The 21,430-nt window shown below is 34.8% G+C and overlaps 3 protein-coding genes across 16 annotated transcripts; all 3 read left to right on the forward strand.

The window, feature by feature from the left end:
* Positions 1 to 9,882: 9,882 nt before the first annotated feature.
* LOC103838284 (myosin heavy chain, skeletal muscle, adult) lies at positions 9,883 to 14,791 on the forward strand. The gene is made up of 7 exons (XM_009114707.3): positions 9,883 to 11,186; positions 11,358 to 11,561; positions 11,659 to 11,781; positions 11,953 to 11,993; positions 12,110 to 12,218; positions 12,297 to 14,249; positions 14,323 to 14,791. The coding sequence occupies exons 1-7, from the start codon at positions 11,109 to 11,111 to the stop codon at positions 14,656 to 14,658; spliced, it is 2,844 nt and encodes a 947-aa protein (XP_009112955.1). The 5' UTR covers positions 9,883 to 11,108; the 3' UTR covers positions 14,659 to 14,791.
* A 94-nt stretch (positions 14,792 to 14,885) lies between these two features.
* On the forward strand, positions 14,886 to 16,517 carry LOC103838334 (pentatricopeptide repeat-containing protein At1g62590; the record flags this gene model as incomplete). The annotated part of the gene is given in 3 exon segments (XM_033280912.1): positions 14,886 to 15,815; positions 16,042 to 16,465; positions 16,468 to 16,517. Coding segments are annotated over 3 exon segments (1,392 nt in total), but the record flags the coding sequence as incomplete, so codon positions are not given.
* A 616-nt stretch (positions 16,518 to 17,133) lies between these two features.
* On the forward strand, positions 17,134 to 20,496 carry LOC103838282 (pentatricopeptide repeat-containing protein At1g64580). 14 transcript variants are annotated; one of them, XM_018655141.2, is made up of 5 exons: positions 17,134 to 18,797; positions 18,925 to 19,028; positions 19,360 to 19,576; positions 19,649 to 19,723; positions 20,126 to 20,491. In XM_018655141.2, exon 1 carries the CDS (start codon positions 17,244 to 17,246, stop codon positions 18,717 to 18,719), a length of 1,476 nt encoding a protein of 491 aa, XP_018510657.1. In that variant the 5' UTR covers positions 17,134 to 17,243; the 3' UTR covers positions 18,720 to 18,797; positions 18,925 to 19,028; positions 19,360 to 19,576; positions 19,649 to 19,723; positions 20,126 to 20,491. The 14 variants fall into 14 exon arrangements, with proteins under 14 accessions (XP_018510657.1, XP_009112951.1, XP_018510660.1 ...); XM_009114703.3 differs by having other exon boundaries at positions 18,925 to 19,023; XM_018655144.2 differs by having other exon boundaries at positions 18,925 to 19,023; positions 19,360 to 19,572.
* The last annotated feature ends 934 nt before the right edge of the window (positions 20,497 to 21,430 follow it).

The following is a 21,430-nucleotide window of genomic DNA, read 5'->3' on the forward strand; positions in this document are numbered from 1 at the left end:
TTTCTTTCTTAAAATTATTAGACCAAAGTAAAAAGTGCCCATGTTTCTTCTTCTTTCATGTTCTTTAGTTTTCCAAGATGCCAAGACGCTATAATAATGAGGTACATTCTGAAAACAGAACTGTCAAAGCATCAAAAGCAAAAAAGAAGCTCACTTTCATGTGATCACCAAATTAAAACACACAGATAGCTAAATATCTTTAATTATACTATATATGTTGGGCGTATTTTAGTGTCAAATGTAGATAACATTTTCAAGTATTTTTCATAACAAAACACTTATTATTGATAGCTTTAATTTATGTATTTTCATAACAATGATAAATTAAAATCACATATTTTATGTATTTTCATATCACATATTTTATTTAAAATATGTGATATATCCCATTCCATTAATTTGGATATGCATGGGCATATTATATATATTATGAGTTATGATATGCACTGATTGTTTTCTTTTGTTAAAATTATAAACGCGTTTTAACTGTGCATGCAATATAAACAAGGTAAGAATTATTTTCCAGGATATATTAGCAATTTTAGTAATGTGAGTATATATATTTTATACATTATTATGTTGATTGATCACATGACACATGCTCTTATAATGAGAAAATGTACGTATCCTCTCTCTCATATTGAAAGGGAGTCGATATAATTAAATACTTGCGAGATTATAGTTTATACTTATCTTATTTCTCAAGCTATCACGTAAAGATATACTCCCTCCGTTTTTTAATATAAATTGTTTTAGAATTGTGCACATAAATTAAAAAAATCATTAATTTCTTACATTTTCTAAACAAAAACATCATTAATTATTTACCTAACCACAAGGTATATTATCACTGGTCATGTAACATTAACTGTTACTAATTTTACATAAAAAACTGAAAATGTCATATAATTTGGAACATAAAAATTTCTCTAAAATGACTTATATAAAAAACGGAGAGAGTATAATTTAGACATTTGTATGAGCTTTTTGTTTATGATCTTCTTTTCTTCATGTTTTATCTTATTAATTATCGGCAGATAGGGGTACTATGTTCGCATTAAGTTAAATTGATCGGGTTAAGACTGATTTACCAACTACACATAGACGGTTTAATGGTAGGCGGATTTCAGTGAACCAAATGATCCGAGTTCAAAGTAATTCCACGAACTTAAACATGTGTGATCAAGTGGATGTGAGGCCATGTTTTAAGTTTCATCTGATATCCAAAAAAAGAATCCATCTGTAGAGTGCATATTTCCTTAATATTAGTTTAAATTTTCATAATCTAGAATACCCCGGATTAATCTAAAAAAACTTATTTATCATCTATGATAGCAAATGCCTCCATTTTAGACATTATGATATTCAAATTTTAACAATTTTTTTGCTCCAGCTTCAAATAGTTACATTCATCTATTTTTCTCTTTTTCTTCTTAGAAGAGCATCATTGGTAAGAATCCACATAATTTTTTTAAATAATCAAAAAATAATTTCTTAATAAAAGTTAATTTCCGAATTGAATTTAATATTGTTTCCAAATATTCAACCAGTTCAAAAGTGACATTTGAAAAATGAGGTTTTCATAGAGTTATGTAAATCTTTCAACGAAGAACATTTTCTTGTTCTCTCTTCCCCTTTAATATTTTATTTTATTTTAATAAGAAATATTCAGTAGCATACTTTGGATGGAGCTGCTCTTATGTTCATTGTTAAATTTAGGGAAGCACAAACGCTGATCACGTAATCATGCATTAGCAGAAAAAAATGAGCATGTAATCATATATAAACCTAAAGAGTCTAATGACATACTATTACTTTTGGTACGTGTGACATATAGAGGTTGTTTAGAAAAAATGACTTATAAGTTTTCTATATGATACTCATCGTCACTTTTGCATTAATCATGAATGAATATATAAGACATCATAAACCCAAATAGGAAAAACAATGATGGTGATCTAAAGGGGGATAAAGGGTATCTATTAGTTGATATTTGACAATCAAGAGTTATGGTAGAGATCAAATGATGATTAGTTAGGTGTTTAGGACTAATCTCACGCCTATTTATTTTGTAAATTATGTGTAGGTATATATTGGTGTCACTAAACATCCACATCCTAGCGTGATATAAAAATACATCCACATCTTTTTGGTTCTTACTTCTTAGTTGATTGGTGCTTTTCTCCAAATAAATGTCAGAATTTGAGAAAATACAATTGCTTTATAAAAATTATAAAAATAAAATAAATCATGTCATTGTGTTGCTCTTTTTTACGGGCTACATGAAGTATCCATTGACAAATTTATAACGCGCTCTGACTATTCACAGTTAATGGGTCATCTACGTCCGTTCACTTGATCAGTGGATCCACTTCTATCTGACGGGCGGTGCATTAATTTTTTCAAGGCCCGGACAACTTATTTACTGGCCATGTAATCTCCACATGATCTTTCCCCGTGTTTAGACCTCATTCACACGATATCGTGAATTACTTTCCGATAGGTCACCCATCCTTTTACTACTCCAGCCCAAGCACGCTTAACTCTGGAGTTTTAAACAAATGTGTGACGAAAAAGGTAAGTTAGCTTTGGTAACATAGGTAGCCAAATCAATTCTCTTAAGCATTTCCATACATCACAACTCGGGATGTTACAATTCACCCCCTCTCAAAGAACACAACGTCTTCGTTGCACCCTACGACAGGTCTCAAGACGCCTCTCAGATCGGAACCGAGATGGCTAACTAACTCTGATACCACTTATAATGCCCCGACCGTCCATGGCTAATGAGCCACCCACGCCCGCTCACTCGGCATGTGGATCACATCCCATCTGACGGGCCGTGCATTAATTTTTCCAAGGTACGAAAAACTTGTTTACTGACCCTGCAATCACCACATAATCTTTCTCCGTGCTTTGACCTCACTCACACGGTATCGTGAATCACTTCCTGATAGGTCACCCATCATTTCACTATCCCAGCCCAAACACGCTTAACTCTGGAGTTCTAAACGGAGTCAGATAATGTAAGTCAAGTTTGGTGACATAAGTAACCAAATAAATTTTCTTAAGCATTTCCACATGTCACAACTCGAAATGTTACAAAATCATATGATAACTCGACTAATACAATGATGCAAAAAGAAAAGATGGATCACATTCATTGTCTAATAACATTCAATATATATTCTCGCATTAAACATAATTGTGGAAAGGTAAAATTTCAAAATCTTTTGTTACATTCTAGACTAGGGACTACAAAATTGAAATATTGTTCATATGTTGTATTTTGTGATCCATTGTGTGCATTAATGCTTCTGGGACCTCTTTATGCAACTTCCCCATTCGGTTTACATCTTTAGTTAGTTAATGTTTTTTTTTTTTGTTAAAGAAATTTGGTTTAGGGAACGTGTCCCTATCAGAGATGTTTTTTTTTTTTTGCCAAGAATATAAATATCATTTCAAAAGTGAAAAAAAGAATTAAAAATAGTAATTAACTAAATCCCAGACCTCTAGATTTGATTACATGATAAAAGAAGGTAAAAATATGAAAATAAAAGACAAACGATAATTCGTCCGTTTTACTTGGTAACGAACATGAAATAAATAATTGATACAAACTTAAAACACATTTGAATGAAGGATCAAGCCAATACTAGTATAAAAAGAGAAACTGAAGACAAATTGGAATGTCGACGACCAACAAAGTGAGCAAGAACATGATCCAACATGTCACCTAAAACAGAAGACTATTCCTCTGAAAAATCATAGAAGCCCACTTAAAGACTTCCTTCACGTCTGAGTTGGAACACTGGTCTGAAACCCCTAGACAGGATAACGCAGCCACAAAGGATTAATAGCGCTCAACTTCCACAACCACAGTCGTCCTCAAAGCCAGATTTTCGAGAGGGGCAACATCACCACTTTGAGGCCTTACTACTTCCTCTTGAAGATATGTGAGCCATGAGCACAATAAAACAAAGAGATTCATTGACTCAAACGGCAAAACATGTAACAATGCAACAAACAAACACTAAATTTGAAGAAGGTGAGAAATGAGTTTGACAAAAAGTTGCTTTAGTAGACACAAATTTAGTGAGCAGAACGCAAAGCTCAACTCTCGTCATAAACTTGTGACCATGGACCACGAGCCCACCCATAATAAGTGGTCCTCTTAGTTAGATGGCATAAGAGATCTCACCGGTGCACGACTAACAAAGCGGAGGCACAACAAAGTGAAACTCACGAACAGTCTCCAATACAACAATAGAAATAAGAGGATTCATTTCCATTATTATGACCCACAACATCATGAACGAAATGTCAATTTAAGCTTGAAAGGAGAGCATCACCAAGCAAAACTTACATCATAGGGATGAATAGATTCGACAGGAGGAATTAGAGCCTTCCCCGAAGCCGGTAGCCTTACCGGCTCCGGAGAAGCATGATGAACTTCACGATTTAGGAGAAAGCCAATTATTTTATAAAAAAATTCATTGTATATAGTTATTTGTACATCATCTATGTATGTCAGGTTGTGAGTTCTATCCAAGATAGAGACTATTCTTCTTCTTCTTTTTTTCAAAAGTTCATATAATGAACCCAAAAAAAATCTTGCTTAAGGATATAATATTCTCATGCCCCGTTATGACTGTGTAATCTGATTTTTAAAAAATATTAGATCTTAAAGCTAAAATCCACTGTAATTTTAAGCAATAATTATATCTGAAAGCTAAAATCAGCTGCAATCTGAGATAATATTAGATTTTTATTTTCTCAATTGCATTTAGTTAAAACGAGTGGTTATCTGTTTTACATAAACTGGTTTACTGTTCTAGTTTTGCACTACTAGTTTGGAGTTTTTGTGTTCAAACAACTTTTTTGCTCTACATTTGAGATTAATAGAAACTGCAGAGAATATAATTTTTGTTTCGACACTGATTAATAGTTAGTTCCATGGACCCTTTTCACTAGGAGCATGGATCTTTGACTGCACACTTTTCAGTCTGCAATGAATAACATTGTAGGAGTAGGGATGGCTTCTTTCTTTTCTTTTCCTTTTTTGATCAAATGCTTCTTTCTTTTCTTTATTGCTTTCTGCAAAAGAACATTAAATGTTATTAAATCCACAAATGCTAAAAATTAAAACAAATAAAAAGGAGTGACGTCAAGTATGAACTAGGATGTCAGATTAAAAAGTAAAGAGCTGGTGAGAGGCCGAGACAGATGGAGTAGATGTTTGTACTTTGTATCAAAGAAGTTAGGTTGGAGGTTGAGACAGCTTACGTGAAATTTAACCCTAAAATGGAAATATTAGAAAGAATAATAAATCAATGTATTTTTAATTTTTGTAATGTGTTATAAATGATTTACACATATTCAAACAAGATAAATGTAAATTTCATCATGTATCGTATATGTAAAACATCAGACACAGTATATATTATTCTATATTTTATGGATATTATTTGTTGTAACCATTTTTTATTAATATTATTTCCCTCTTATTATCCTGAGTTATGACTTATGAGTATCATTTTTTAAGCAAGAGGAAAAGGGGATGTATGAGTAGGCACGCATGGATGTCACGTGTGAGTTTCTGTGTAAAGAACAACTATGTGATTTTCATTTCAAAGCCAAGTAAGCTCATCAGAACAAACAAAGTGTCAAATGAACTTTACTTTTTGCACCGTCGAAGGACCATTCTGCACCTATACTTTTTTTTTGTTGCTAGAGTGCACCTATACTATTTTTTTTTTGGGGTGTAAACCTACCTATACTAGTTTTTACTTAATAAATACCATTGATAAATACGTGAATAGTGTTATGTATATATATTGTAAAATCGTAATATTTCATATCTACTGGTTAGCCTAACTTTTAAAGTTATTTATTTAATTTTGTGATTTTATCTTAGTTCTTTAATTGATAATATTATAAGATAATTTGTACTCCCTACACACCAAATCTATCCTATTTGCAATTCATACTCAATTTTTCACCAATTTTCTTCCTTCCATCATTACCATTTTCTTTCTGTTCTATGATATCCCATTAACTTTAATATATTGAGCTAATTTGCTCATTATAATTCTGAATTTTTCATGTATTTTTTCAGGATGAATGTAAAATTGTATTCAGTCAAAAACAATATTTTTCATGTACGTATGACATGTACACTTTCGATTAAATTTATGTTTGGTATATAGTGGGGGTTAGGGGGTTGGACCTGTGGCGTATATAAGTTAGGCTGATACGTATTATTGTCGTTAGTACTCTTATTTCACAATTCACACACTCGACCAAACCATTGTTTTCTTTGGTTTTAACCAAACTTTTTCGTTAGACTACCAAATTTGGTTTTATATAGTGTATGAATGAATGTTCCAAAAAAAAAAAATAGTGTATGAATGAATTTGCGTGTAACCTGCGCAACTGCGCATACATGTTACATATACGACACATATACGTATATAAAGTGCATGCGTACGTACATGTATACATTACGTTTATTTTTAGAGTTATTCCCTGATTTTTTCTTAAAATATTGAGTACTCTGAGTTTGAGCCAAACGAAACCAATTACAAAAAGAAAAATAATTGATTCTATAAAATTTATCGAATAATGGGATTATACAATATGTAAAACGTAAAAACTAGTATAATCATACTAGCATTCTTGGTAATGAGAGAGAGACTACATTATAACACATAGGATCCTTTTCATCTCCAGGATCTCAATGGACCTACATCAAGAAAGTAATAATGTAAACCATAATTTGTTTTGTTTAACATGAGCTAGACTTGATATACGACTCGCAATAGAAATGTCTCTTATATATATAAATGTAACACTGTGGGTTATTTCTTTCCAAAAGTGGACAGTACATCATAAATTCATTGAAGGTGTCCCAACATTTCGATGAATTCACATGTTCCATTTCCGAGGATGAAAGCTTTATTTTGTAATGATTATTTCAGGACTAATACCGGCCGGGATAACCACAAAGGGCATATGATTACTGTTTTTATTCTTTTGGCTGCTACCCTATTTTGCATTACGCAATTCTACTACTGTACTATCATTCATAAGTTTTATCTTCTTTATTATTATTGTTATAATTATTATTATCAAACACTTGATCTTGCATTGCTAAAAAGCAACATTTTCGCACAGTAACACTAGCGCGTGTACGTAATACAAGATGTAATGTAACTATTCGTGTTCTATAAGTTTTTGCAGCAAAGCCTACACTACTGTTACTGGAATTCTCTGAAATTTCAAATATTAATGGACACTCCATATAAATCGGATACCTAAGTTTCCACGTTTTTTCCTTTGATGTAAAGATTAAGGCCATTTATTGATTCGTTGGAAAAAACTTAGGCTAAGCAATATAAATTTACTTCAAAAAAAGGGCAATATAAATTTATTTGGTTAAAACATCATTTTCTGTGTTATATTCTAAGCATAATGTTTTTGACAGTATGATAAAGACAAATATCCTATACTATAAATAATTTAAAGTGAAAGTCGACCGTTGGATCTTTAGTATATCGGGACCAGGATTGGTAAGTTGAATTCCATCGAACAATTACTATAATGCCCACAAAAAGGTAAAGTAGAGGAGGACAGACGTGTCATTTTCTTTTGCGTATCGATTACTGTTCCCTTACCCCAACACCATCAACTTTTTTTTTTTTTTTTGTCATCTGAAATTTTATTAAGAGACAAAGCCCAAACAAGGGCCAAGCCCAATACAAGAAAGTAAAGACAAACAGGCCAAACGAAGGGCCAATAAACATAAGCTTTTGGGCCGTAAACCCAAAAGGAAAACCGTCGGGGAAGTAATCTCCGAGCTTCCACCACGTGCCGATTGCCCAGCAATCAATGACGACGTGTCAAGACGCAAGAGAGACAGCTTCCTCCGGTGCCAGAAAGGATACACGGCGGAGCTCCGCCGTCGACGATGTCGAATCCAAGGAGAAACCATTCGAAACCGAACCATTCTCAACCTAGATCAGCCGAAGAGCCTAATCTGACAGAACATCGCTTCTGAAAAATGCAACCGACATCAATCCAACCAATACCTCCGAGATTCAGAGGCTGAAGAGGAGAATCGATTGAACAGAGGACCACAAGAAGCGATGATCAAACGGGACCGGGAGAACCCCGGTGAGGGCCGGCGAAGACGATGTCACAGAATCATCTCTTCCCGGAGTCGAAAGCCGGCGAAGAAGGTCTTGAGAGAACAACCACTTCCCGGAGTCAAAAGCCCGAACCATCGGGAGACATAACCGGAAAAATCCGGTGAAGGGAATAAACCGGCGAAAACTCCCCTTCTAAAAGATTCAGGATTGATAAGAAGGAGAGAAATCGAGAGAAACTCTCTCTCTCTAGAAAGAGAGAAGCCGGTGAAACCACTGGTACTATACTTTTCAAAACAAATTCGTACTAATATTGTGAATAACTGGTTGAAATGTAACCATAAAAACTATGATATAAAATTTAAACAGTAAATCATACAGCAAATATATCTTCTAAAAAATATTTTCAAAATAAATAAAAAATATTTTGCTCCGCAGATAAAAATATTTTTATTGCCATAGTTTATATTATTTTACCAAACAAAGCTTTAGTAAATAAGATTTTATGACGATTTTGAACTATAATTTTAAAATTTAATCTAAAATATATAATATAAACTCACAGTTTTAAATAAAATGAAAAAGTTTCAACTAGTGCTTTAAAGTCAATCATTAATGGTTTGTGATCTATCAAATTTTAAAAATTAAGATAGTTTAAAAGACAATTCTCTCAAATAGTTATTTCTAAACTTTTGTCACAAAAATAGTTTTCGAAAAATAAAATGACTAAAATATCTTCTTCTTATTTTTAAATTTTAATTTTTTTTTTTAAATTTGAAACTCTATCCTCAAAACCTCACCTCGTTAACTATAAACTTTAAGTCTAAATTAGTTAATCTACATTTTTACCCTTTAATAAATCTTATTTTTGTCATTTTTCTTATTAAAAGTTATTTTTGTGAAAATAAACTAAAAATAGATATCTTAGAGAATTTTTCTAGTTTAAATTGACGCATTTTAAAATTTCTGCAGTATGCATTGGATTTTAATTTCAATTATTTGTTTATGCAATCCAAAATACAAAAAAAAAATCACTAAAAGTGGAGTAACACTTGATTTTAGAAACTGGATTTAAATCATTCACTGAATAATACTAGATTTTAAAATATAATTTATAATCATCAATCAAATAACACTACATTGTGTTAAGATTTAAACTCTATGAAAATACATAATTGAATAACACCACCTATACAACTCAACTAATCATCTTTAATTTTGATATAAAGGATTAGCTTTATTTTTCTTTAAAATATAAGTGTATATATATATATATATATGATAGATAATTTTAGTAGTAGAACATTTTTTTTTGAACGGCAGTAGTAGAACATAAAAACTAATACTTATGCACATTTCTATATCTTTTACCCAATCACACAAGTTCTACAAAAATAATCTAATTCAAAATATGAGAATTTAGAACAAACTTTAAACAAGTTACTATTGTATGAGTTTTTATTTGAAATTATTTTGATTAATAACTACAATTTCAGTTTAGTTCATTGCTTTATTATTTTATATTTACAATCCAATACTGCATATTTTATTTTTACCCGGGCGAAGCCATTCCTTTTAATTTTACCAAAAAAAAAATACTGCATATTTTTTTTCTTAACATTATAAAAATAAATTAGTTATTTGTTTTTTTCTACCAAATTAACTACAGAAATATTAAGTATTACAATTTGCAACAATTTTTTTAAATAATTTATATAATAGAATATTTCAGATACAAAAATTAAAATATTCTAATCATTGTTGCATGTAAATATGATTTTTTTTCTTTGATTTCCATCTTACTTATTCATGCTTTACCATATAATTCAAGTTTTTCGTGGAATGGAATATTTTTATAAAATATTTTTTAAATATATAACTTGTAAAAAAATTATTATTTAAAAAAATTATTTAATCATATTTGATTTTATCAATTCATGTATATTATATATTTCTAAAATTTGAAATTAAAATATTATGTATCTTTTTATGGCATATAATATAATTTAAACAATACTAAAATTTATATATATATATATATATATATATATATATATATTTAGAATAAGATTTTATACTCATATGGTTTTATTGTCATTTGTATCTTTGTTATAACATAATAGAATATACATAAATTACATAGATTATGATTAATATTTATGTAAGATTTTAAAAATCTCACTTTAAAATAATAGAATGTTCATAAATTATGATTAATCTTTAGTATTCAAAATCGTTGATGATCATATATATTTTAATCACACTAGATAATTTTATAATTTTTAATTAAAAAATGTTTTTAAATTATTGACTAAATTTTATGTAGTTTAATAAAATATAATATATATTTAGATGAAAAAAACTATTTTCTCAAAAATCACACAAATATTTAATAAGGATGCATGACATGGCTTACATGTTATAATACTTCTCAACAAATATATAAATAATAATATTTTAATAGCACTAAATCCAAAATTATGGATCTATATACTTTTAGTATCCTAATAATAAAAACGTACAGATCTTTCTTTACAATATAAAAATATTAATGGATTAAAGAAAAGTTTTGCACAAAAAGAATTAAAGAAATGTAAAAGTAATTAATTATAAAAAAACGTACCGTACTTTATTTGTGTGTTTGATGATTGTTTATTTATCTCGTGTCTCTCTTTAGATCTACTTTGCTTTTTTGTCCCATTTATATAAAATCCACCGCTCGAGCTTAACGTTCGCGTCTTCGTTCTCCTTCTTCCTTTGCTTCCTCTCTGAGTTGAACTCGTTCCGTTCGACTGAGCCAACTCCTGCGGAAGACCAGCTTCAAAAAAATTCGCTATTGGATAATAACTATATTGCCTCTTCATTGGACTAAAAGGAGTGTTAATAAATGGCTGGTTCCAGGAGACATTGCTCGGATCAACGGTGAGTAAAACTCTGTTACACCGGTGATCAATACTCGAGATGTTTAGAACAGGTAGATGGAGGAACGAGAAGAACAGGATCAAAGTCGTCTTCAGGCTAAAGTTCCACGCTACTCAGGTATAGATCATCTAGACATAATCAACTTAAGATTTGGTTGGAGAAGTCTTTTTGCTTCTGTTCCAAGTTAGGGATCGATTATTCTTGTATTGCGCTTCTATGGTTTCAAGAATCTGATCTCAATCTGATTTTTAATTTGATTTTTTTTTCTTTTTTTTTTGGGTTACGGAGGCGTCTGAGTTGAATACAGAGGGATTGATTCTCTCTCTAGTTCCCGGAGACATTGGGAAACCGACGGCGAGGTCAGAGAAAGCTGTGGTTAGAGACGGGCAATGCCGGTGGGAAATTCCGGTTTACGAGACTGTGAAGTTTCTGAAAGATGCGAAAACCGGCAAGGTTAACCAGAGGATTTACCATCTCATTGTGTCAACGACGGTCAGTAAAAAAAAAAGAATTTGATCGATGAAGATCTGTGACGGTAACGTAACGTTTTCTTTTGCTTTTGTAATTTTTATTAATTTTTTGTTTTCAGGGATCTACAAGAGGTGGTTTGGTTGGAGAAACATCAATTGATTTTGCTGATTATGCTGACGCAATTAAAACTTGTAACGTTTGTCTTCCACTACACAACACAACTTCAAAAGCCTTGTTGCATGTTAGCTTCTTCTCTCTTTCTCTTTAATGTTCTGTCTTGAGAGAAATTTAATGATCTGTTTGCATCTTAAAAGCTCACAAGAACCGTTGCTTTTTTTTTTTTGTCTTTTATTAAAAAATGTTACTGTGTTATTAATGATATCTCTAATTAGTTATATATATTTATTTTCAGGTATCAATACAAAGGCAATTAGAATTTGATGATCCTCAAAGGTGCAAAAAGCTGGACTTAAACTTTGGTTTTTCTTCCTTATCTATTTGTTGTTGTTGCAAGTTTTTGTTTTGGACACTTGATGGAAGTGGCGTTTTCTATTTCTGAGTACTTGCCGAGAGGAGGATGAATGCGAGAATCTTGAAAAAATGTCACATGGTCAAGATTTGAAGTCACATTTGAGCCTCGGTGATGCAGATGAACCTCGTGCAAGCGGTTCGCATGAGGTATTTGATCTTATTATGCTTTTGTTTGGTAGTGTATGCAATAGCGTTGGATCTTCTCTGACTTCTGCTTATCTTTAGGAAGGGCCATTTGGTAAAGCTGCACGGTTTGCTGAGCTGAGAAGAAGAGCATCAACTGAATCTGATAGTACAATGTCAAGCTCTGGAAGTGTCATTGAGCCAACTACTCCTGAAGAAGTCGCCAAGTCTTTGAGACACCCTCCTAAGCAACTTCACTCGGCCAAAGCTTTGTTTGAAGAGCCACGTGTATCCGAATCCGAGTGGTCTGGAAGTTCTGATCATGGAATCACCACCGATGACTCCACCAATGACAAAATGTCTAAAAACTCCTCGGAGGATGGGGAGGAGATTGACAAGCTTAAGAACGAGGTAGCTTGTTTGACAAGGCAAGCAGATCTTTCTGACCTAGAGCTGCAAAGCCTGAGGAAACAAGTCGTTAAAGAGACCAAAAGGAGTCAAGATCTCTTGAAAGAAGTGAACAGCTTGAAGCAGGAGAGAGACTCTTTGAAGGAAGATTGCGAGAGGCATAAAGTCTCAGACAAGACTAAAACGAGGAACAGGATGCAGTTTGAAGGAAGGGATCCATGGGTTCTCTTGGAGGAAACGAGAGAGGAGCTTGACTACGAGAAGGATCGTAACTTCAATCTCCGGTTACAGCTCCAGAAGACTCAGGAATCAAACTCAGAGTTGATCCTTGCTGTTCAAGATCTTGAAGCTATGCTTGAGGAAAGAAGCAAAGAAGCACCAAGAACCATTGATACAGATGAAGATGAGGATCAAAAGGCTCTTGAGGAACTAGTGAAGGGACACATGGATGGGAATAACACACACGTCTTGGAGCAGAAGATCACAGACCTATACAATGAGATTGAGGTTTATAAACGAGACAAAGAGGAGCTTGAGATACAGATGGAACAGCTAGCTTTGGACTATGAGATACTTAAACAGGAGAATCATGATGTCTCATACAAGCTAGAGCAGAGCCAACTGCAAGACCAGTTGAAGATGCAATACGAATGTTCATCAGAGCTTGAGAACCAAGTGGAGACCCTTGAAGCCGAGCTCAAGAAGAGATCAGAAGAATCTTTGTCCCGGATCAAAGAGCTTGAAACACAAATGGAGATCTTGGAGGAAGAGATGGAGAGACAGGCTGAGGTGTTCGAAGCAGACATCGATGCAGTCACGAGAGGTAAAGTGGAGCAAGAGCAAAGAGCGATACAAGCGGAAGAAGACCTGAGGAAGACGAGGCGGAGAAACGCTAGCGTAGCTGAGAAGCTACAGGAGGAGTTCAAGAGACTCTCCGAGCAGATGGATTCAATGTTTGCATCAAGTGAGAAAATGGCTATGAAGGCGATGGCGGAAGCTAATGAGTTAAGAATGCAGAAACGTGAAGTTGAAGAAATGCTCAAGAAGACTAATGATGAGTACGAGGGAAAGCTCAAGGAGCTTTCTGAAAAGCTGAGTCAGATGGAGAGGCATGAAGAAAAAGTTACTTCAAATCTAAACCAAGAGATCAAATTCTTGAAGGATGAGATTGAGAATCTGCAAAAGGACAAACATAGCCTCATGTTACAAGAAGAGAACCTAAGAGGTGAGCTGGAAGAGACGGAAAGGAATAAAAACGAGCTAGAGAGCAGGATTGAGTCAATGAGGGAAGAATCAGAGTCTCTAGCAGAGGAGTTGCAAGCGGTGAAGCGTATCAAGGATGAAAAAGAAGCAGCAATTACACACTTACAGACAGAACTAGAAACCGTGAGAGCCAAGTTTGATGACCTAAATCATTTATTCTCAGAGAACGATTCGGAGATGGAGAAGCACAAGAAGCAAGTAACACAAGTGAAAGGTGAGGTGAAGAAGAAAGAAGAAGCAATAGCTAACCTTGAGAAGAAGCTCAAGGAAAGCAGAATCGCGTTTAACAACTTAACCAAAACCGCGCAAAGAAACAACAACAAAGGAAGTACAGTAGGAGCTAAAGAAGTTGCTGTTATGAAAGATAAAATAAAACTTCTCGAGGTAAATATTCATAATTAATATCTTCAAGTCTAATGATACACTCTTGAACTATTGATGTTGTTGTATGATCCAGGGGCAAATAAAACTGAAGGAGACTGCTCTTGAAGCTTCATCAAACATATTCATCGAAAAGGAGAAGAATCTGAAGAACAGAATCGAGGAGCTGGAAACTAGTCTCGACCAGAACAGCCTAGAGGTTATTAATAAAGATAACCATGAAAAGGAAGAAGTCCGAGTTCTGGAAGCGGAGATGGCGTCATTGAGAGAGTGTAATGAGACGATGGAGATGGAGCTGAAGGAGATGCAAGAGAGATACTCAGAGCTAAGTCTGAGATTTGCAGAAGTGGAAGGCGAGAGACAACAGCTTGTTATGACAGTACGTAATCTCAAAAACGCCAAGAGGAGCTAAACCGGTATATATCAGAACCGGTTTACAGGTTTATATAAAAAAAAGGAAGTATATGTAATCACTTTGTTTCTTGTTTATGTAATTACACTTTGTTTATGTTTTCTAAGTAATTTGCATAAGTTTCAGTTCTCTAGTCAATGTTGATCAGTATCCCAACGGCCAAAAGTGTTCCCAATTCTGGATCAGAATACTCGGACCGGTTCCTGGTTAGTTAATTTGTTTTTGAAATAAACCGGAGAAGAAACCGGTTTTCTTATTCAACGACGTCGAATTTTGGCTTCGGCAAACTCCAAGTGTTCCACAATAAAGTCTCCGAAGCTATGGCTTTAGTTGACCGGATGGTTGCCAAAGGATGTCAACCAGATCTCTTTACTTATGGTGCTGTAGTAAATGGGTTATGTAAGAGAGGTGCTATTGACTTGGCTTTAGATCTGCTCAAGAAGATGGACATAGAGGCAAACGTTGTGATCTACTCTACAGTCATTGATGGTCTTTGCAAATACAAACATGTGGATGATGCACTCGACATGCTCAATGAAATGGAGAACAAAGGGTTAAGAGGTAATGTTGTTACTTACAACTCCCTCATTAGCTGTCTTTGTTGTTACGGAAGATGGAGCGATGCGTCTCGACTACTCAAAGAGATGATTGAGACGAGAATCAACCCCACTAGAGTTACGTTCAATGCACTGATAGATGCGTTTGCAAAAGAGGAGAAACTTTTGGAGGCCGAAGAATTGTACAAGGAGCTCATCAGAAAGTCTATAGGTCCTGATGTTTTCACATATAATTCACTGATCAATGGTTTTTGCATGCACAACCGCATAGACGAGGCCAAGGAGATGTTCGATCTGATGATTAGCAAGGATTGTTACCCAGATGTAGTGACTTATACTACTCTCATTAATGGATTTTGTAAGTCCAAAAGAGTAAAAGATAGCATGGAGCTCTTTGGTGAGATGTTGCAAAGAGGATTGGTTGGGGGCACCATCACTTACACCACTCTTACCCAAGGGTTTTTTCAGTCTGGGGACTGTGAGAATGCTCAAGAAATTTTCAAACGAATGGTTTCTTGTGGCGTGCCTCCCAATATTTGGACCTACAACATTCTGTTAGATGGGTTTTGTGATAACGGGAAGTTAGACCAGCTCCATTGGTGAGCTTTTAAAGAAGTTCTTAGCATTAAAGAAAAATGAAAAAGTAATTAATATTGGTGAGAGAGTGTAGAAAGGTTCTCAATTTAGATATTTAAGTACTGGTTCTAAACATCAAATGACAGATGTCACTATATCATTATTTCAATTGGTTTTAAAAAATTAATATATAACTAAATTATTATAATAACATTATTTTATTTGTTTTAGAAACTCTTAGAAGTTTTAACTGATGGAGCTGCTCTTAGAGAAAGCGTTAGTCATATTCAAGGATATGCAAAATAGTGAACTGGAACTTGGGACTATCACATATACTATCGTCATCGAGGGGATGTGCAGGGACGGTAAAGTGGAAGACGCGTGGGAATTATTCTGTAGCCTCGACCTTAAAGGAGTGAAGCCTGATGTTAAAACGTACACTATAATGATCTCAGGATTCTGTGTGAAACGCTTAAAGCAGAAAGCTGTTGCCTTGTTTAGAAAGATGAAGGAAGACGGGCCTCTCCCAAATGACTGTACCTATAATGCACTGATCAGGGCACATCTGAGGGATGGTGACAAAGCAGCATCAGCAGAACTCATTAAAGAAATGAGGAGTTTCGGGTTTTCTGCAGAGGCTTCAACCTTTGGCTTAGTCACTAATATGTTACATGATGGGGATTGGACAAAAGCTTCCTCGACATGCTGTCTTGAAACAGGGTCTCGTCTGAGGTGAGAGTCCACGTTTTTTGCTCGTATTCTGATGACAACTTGTTGTTTTGCTGAATTGTCTGATCTTTAAACTCTGCAGCTCAACAACCTATAAAAATCAAATCTTTTTTCTGTAACGTTTATATGTTTTCATGATGAAACAGATCAGTGGCATTGAGCCTTAAGTGTTCTAGAAGCGGAAATGGCGTCTTTGGTAGAATGTAATGAAACCGATGGAGATGGAGCTGAAGGAGATGCAAGGGAGATACTCTGACATAAGTTTGAGATTTGCAGAAGTCGAAGGTGAGAGAGAAACACCACCTTTTATACGACAGTGTGAGAGACCACTGTACGTAATCTGAAAAACGTCAAGAGGAGCTAAACCGGTGATAATCAGAACCGGTTATCAGATAAAAAGGAAGATACAAGGAGCTAAACCGGTGATAATCAGAACCGGTTATCAGATAAAAAGGAAGATTCACAGATAGTGTTGTTACTTTGTGTTCTTGTTATGTAATTTTGGGTTTGATTAACTGAACACTACTCTCTTTTTTTGTGGGACACCACTTAAATATTATTATTCTCTATTACAGAACTAATGTCCAATTAAACCGGTTCAGTAATATGGTTCTTAACCGGATCCACGCCGGTTTCCATAACTCAATCTTCGTCTAGGGTTTAGCAATCTGAAGAGAGTCAAAAGCTCCTGAGATTAGAAACCAAGTACGAACTCGAATCCAGATGATGATCAGATCTCTTTCCACCGCCATTGTATCGACGGCCAAGAGATTTGTTCATCAGAGCGGCTCCTGTTGCTGGGGACGACGAGCTCTCTCTTGTGCCACCGCTGATTACAGAGATACACTGAGAAACGAGCTACATCATCTAAAGCTAGATGACGCGATTGGTTTGTTCAACGTCATGGTTCGATCTCGTCCCCTCCCTTCAACTTTCGATTTCAGCAGAGTGTTGACTGCGATCGCGAGGATGAAGAAGTTCGACGTCGTCATCTCTCTCTGCCAAGAGATGGAGCGTTTAGGGATCCCGCATAACATCTACACTTGCAACATTCTAATCAACTCTTTCACCCGGTGCTCTCAGTCTCACCTCTCTCTTGCTTTATCCTTTCTTGCGAAGATGGTGAAGCTTGGGTACGCGCCTGATATAGTCACGCTCAGCTCCTTGCTCAACGGGTTCAAGGGGGTCTCGGATGCAATGTCGTTCGTGAATCGAATAGAGGGGATGGGGTACAAACCGAATGTTGTCGTCTACAACACTCTCATCGATGCTTATTGTAAAGGCGGACGTGTGAGTGATGCACTCCAGGTGTTCGACGTAATGAAGAGGAAAGGGGTTGCGCCGAGTGTTGTTACGTATAATGCTGTGATAAGGGGTCTTTGTAAGTCGGGGAGGTGGAAGGAAGCTGATGGGTTGCTTAGCGATATGGTGGAGAAGAGAATTGATCCCAATGTGGTTACTTTCAGTGTGTTGATCGATGCGTGTGTGAAGGAAGGGAATGTCTTGGAGGCTAAAGAGTTGTACAAGGAGATGATCAGTAGGTCTGTGGATCCTGATATTCGCGTTTACAACTCGCTCATCAATGGTCTTTGCATCCACGGTCGGTTAGACGAGGCGAGGAAGATGCTTGACTTCATGGTAAGCAAGGGCTGCGTCCCGAACGTGGTGACGTATAACACTCTCATTAAAGGGTTCTGCAAGTCCAAGAGAGCGCATGACGGGATGAAACTCTTCTGCGAGATGAATCACAAAGGAGTGCGCGGCGACGCGTTCACTTACAACACTCTCATCCATGGTTACTGTCGTGTGGGGAAGTTTAGTGTCGCCCAAAAGGTTATGAAGCGGATGTCCGAGTCTTGCGTGCCTCGCGACGTCGTTACCTTCAACATTTTGTTAGATTGTTTATGTGGTATTGGGAAGATAGAGAAAGCCTTGACGATATTTAGGGATATGGAGAAGAATGAGATGGAATTTGATATATTTACTTATAATATCATCATTCATGGGATGTACAAGGCTGGTAAGGTGGAAGATGCCATGGAGTTGTTTTGTAGTCTCAACGATAAAGGATTGAAGCCAGATGTTGTAACGTACCGGACAATGATCTCGGGGTTGTGTAGGAAAGGCCTGCGACACGAAGCCGATGTGCTGTTTAGACAAATGACAGAAGATGAGTTTCTGCTATTGTACAATTTGTAGGAATCCTTGTATTCATTTGTGTAACCACTTTGAATATAGGACGATGCAGAGATACAGAGAGTAATATAGAAACATACTGTAAGTGATCCCGACCCTTACTCCAGTTTTGCTGTATACTTAAAAAGTTTGGGTTTCATACAGAAAAGTATCTTTTTCGTCTTATTTTCTGATTATTTAGTACATTTTTTTAATTTAAGTGTTATAGTCTAATTGTTTCAGGCTTGGTCTAAATTTGTCTTAGAGGTTACTCCGAGTGGCTGGATCAAAGAGTCAACATTGCATTGTGTAAGGTGGCGAAAACTGAGTTAAGTGAGAACAATACTTTTAGTGCTTTTCTTGTGACAACTTGTGTAATCGTCGCATTTGAATATATATAGCTATGATGCTTATGATGAGCTTTGAGAATAGGCAAATAGTATCTGTGTTATTTCCCTCTGATACTAGATTTGTATATCCTTCTTAATATTTAGATTTAGGTGGTCTTTTTTATCCTGGTTTAGTATTAGAGTCGGAGTTTAGGGGATGATATCATATTGTGTATTTTATGGATTTCAATTTTTAGTGGATAATGAACACGTTAACGTATTTGGATTATTGTATTAGAATTGAGACTAAACTGCTCTCATTGATTTCTTAGCAGAAAAAAACTGCTCTTGTTGATCAACGTGTAGATGGGTAACTGAGATGCCCAACACTAAGAAATGGGTAGTAAGTGAAAGACAATTGTGGCTGAGCGGTGAAGAATAAGCTTCAGTACCGCATGTGAAAATCCAAAGTGCTTTGAGATTAATATGATTGCTGCAAGCATTTGAAACTCCACTGTGCTGTCCTTCATTTCTCATAACTAGAATCAGTTGGTTTGTGAACCTGTCTTTGTTTCTGCGTGGCTGTGATTTTTAGCTCTTCATGGTCTTTAATTGACAATGCAGATCCATGTGATTTCGTGGTAGCAGGGAGAGTTAAGAGTGAAGTTGCAAAAAGAAGATAATCCAGCCATTATTTGAGTAAGAAAGTCTCAGTTTTTTTGTTGGGGGTAGCAATGACTTTATCACAATCAGAACATCGATATAACTTGTCAGAGTGGTGAAAAGCTCTCATACTTAAATACCTTAAGCTTACTTGTATTTTCACACGGCTACTAGAGTGGACATCTTTAAAACTTTCTATGTGTCTAGTTGTAGTTATATCTGAAAAAGGACAATGTCAGAAAATTCGTGTGTTATCTATTGGTTGCATATGACGTTTGCTGAAGCTATGTTCTGTCTATTTGAAACTCAGGGTCTGTCCTTTCTCTTGTCTAAATCATCAGTAGTGATCTTAACTCCATTGGTTGTGTTCCTTAACGTTCTCTATTTAATTTGGCTATGTCAAACTATTGATTCGAAAAAGATTCGGTGTGTTTTCAGGTTGTGACAAGGAATCGGATCAGTAGCATTGAGCAACGTTCCAAACGTGATCTGATCTGCGATTATTGTTGAGGCACTTAAGAAGCGTGTTTCTTGAGAAAGGACTTAACTTCAAGACTTCAAGTTCATCTGAGACATATTTATGGAACCAAAAGTGTAGGAAAAGCTTCAGAATTGTCAATAGCCATCATCAAAAGTTTCTGATTGGTCTCACAACGCTTTGATTCTTGTTCTTGCCAAAGAAACGAACTAAAAGCTTATTCTTATTTGGTTGCTCTTGAGAAAGGACTTAATTATCCATTTTTATCTTATGTAATTCCCTGATGAATAATTACGTATTTATCCGTTTTATTTTGATTCTGGAAATGGTTAGTTACCCTTTTTTTTTTTAACACAAGAAATGGTTAACGGAGTTTTGCTGCTTGGCAACACAATTTTATTAACGGAGTTTTGCTGCTCGGGATGAGGTTTTGATTCTGGCCAAGGTTCATCCCAAGTGAACCAACTTTTATTAAACCGGTTTGGCAACACAATTTTATTAACGGAGTTTTGCTGCTTGAGTTGAGAGACAGAATTTGAACCGGTCAGTGTAAAATCAATCTGAACCGATTATTCTACCAACCGAATCAAACCGGTCACTGTTTTCTGATTTGGTTATAGTCGCTCGAGCCAAATGTTCAGGACTTGGCCACTCTCACTCGTTAGCTCTCCTTTGTAATTCAGGCGAAATTGATAGACACTTAAACAATTTCTTGTATTTGTAGGATTCTATAATTTTTAAACAACTTACTTCTATATAATACAAAATTCTGTTTAATTAATTATAGATTTTGTTTTATATGTACAAACACATATTCATCGTATTCACACATAATCATGTAGGACAACAACTTAAAACAATTATAACATCATAGATAGTAAAATGATTTAGTATAAAAATGTTTTAAAAAAGCTCAAGTAATATTTTCTTGTAAATACTATTGAGTTTTGTAATAGTAATATGAAGAAACTTAAACTTAAGATGTGAAATTTTATAGTTATTTTTTCGTTTACAACTTTTTTACCATACAATTATCTATTAAAATAATACGAGTCCTTTTACAATTTTCTTTTGTTTAAGCCTTTTTAAAAAAAGGAATATTACTTATTTTATAATTAGTTTTATTTATGATTTTATTAAATAATTTCTTGTACTTGTAGGATTTTTAATTCGTTTTTAAGAAGTTTTTTTTTTAAAAGAAAAGTTGCTTTCAAATAGCTTTTTGCAAAAGAAATTTAGGATTTTAAAAAAGGAAAAATTACTAT

Source organism: Brassica rapa, chromosome A09 (genome assembly GCF_000309985.2).
Source record: "Brassica rapa cultivar Chiifu-401-42 chromosome A09, CAAS_Brap_v3.01, whole genome shotgun sequence".
NCBI lineage: Eukaryota > Viridiplantae > Streptophyta > Magnoliopsida > Brassicales > Brassicaceae > Brassica > Brassica rapa.

Excerpts from the sequence above, each read along its gene's own strand:
- LOC103838282 (XM_033280469.1), top strand. The coding sequence starts at position 17,244 with ATGATGATCAGATCTCTTTCCACCGCCATTGTATCGACGGCCAAGAGA.
- LOC103838284 (XM_009114707.3), top strand. The coding sequence starts at position 11,109 with ATGTTTAGAACAGGTAGATGGAGGAACGAGAAGAACAGGATCAAAGTC. Across the intron at positions 11,782-11,952 it reads CTTCAAAAGCCTTGTTGCAT|GTATCAATACAAAGGCAATT; the intron begins GTTAGCTTCTTC and ends ATTTATTTTCAG. Across the intron at positions 11,994-12,109 it reads GAATTTGATGATCCTCAAAG|AGAGGAGGATGAATGCGAGA; the intron begins GTGCAAAAAGCT and ends GAGTACTTGCCG.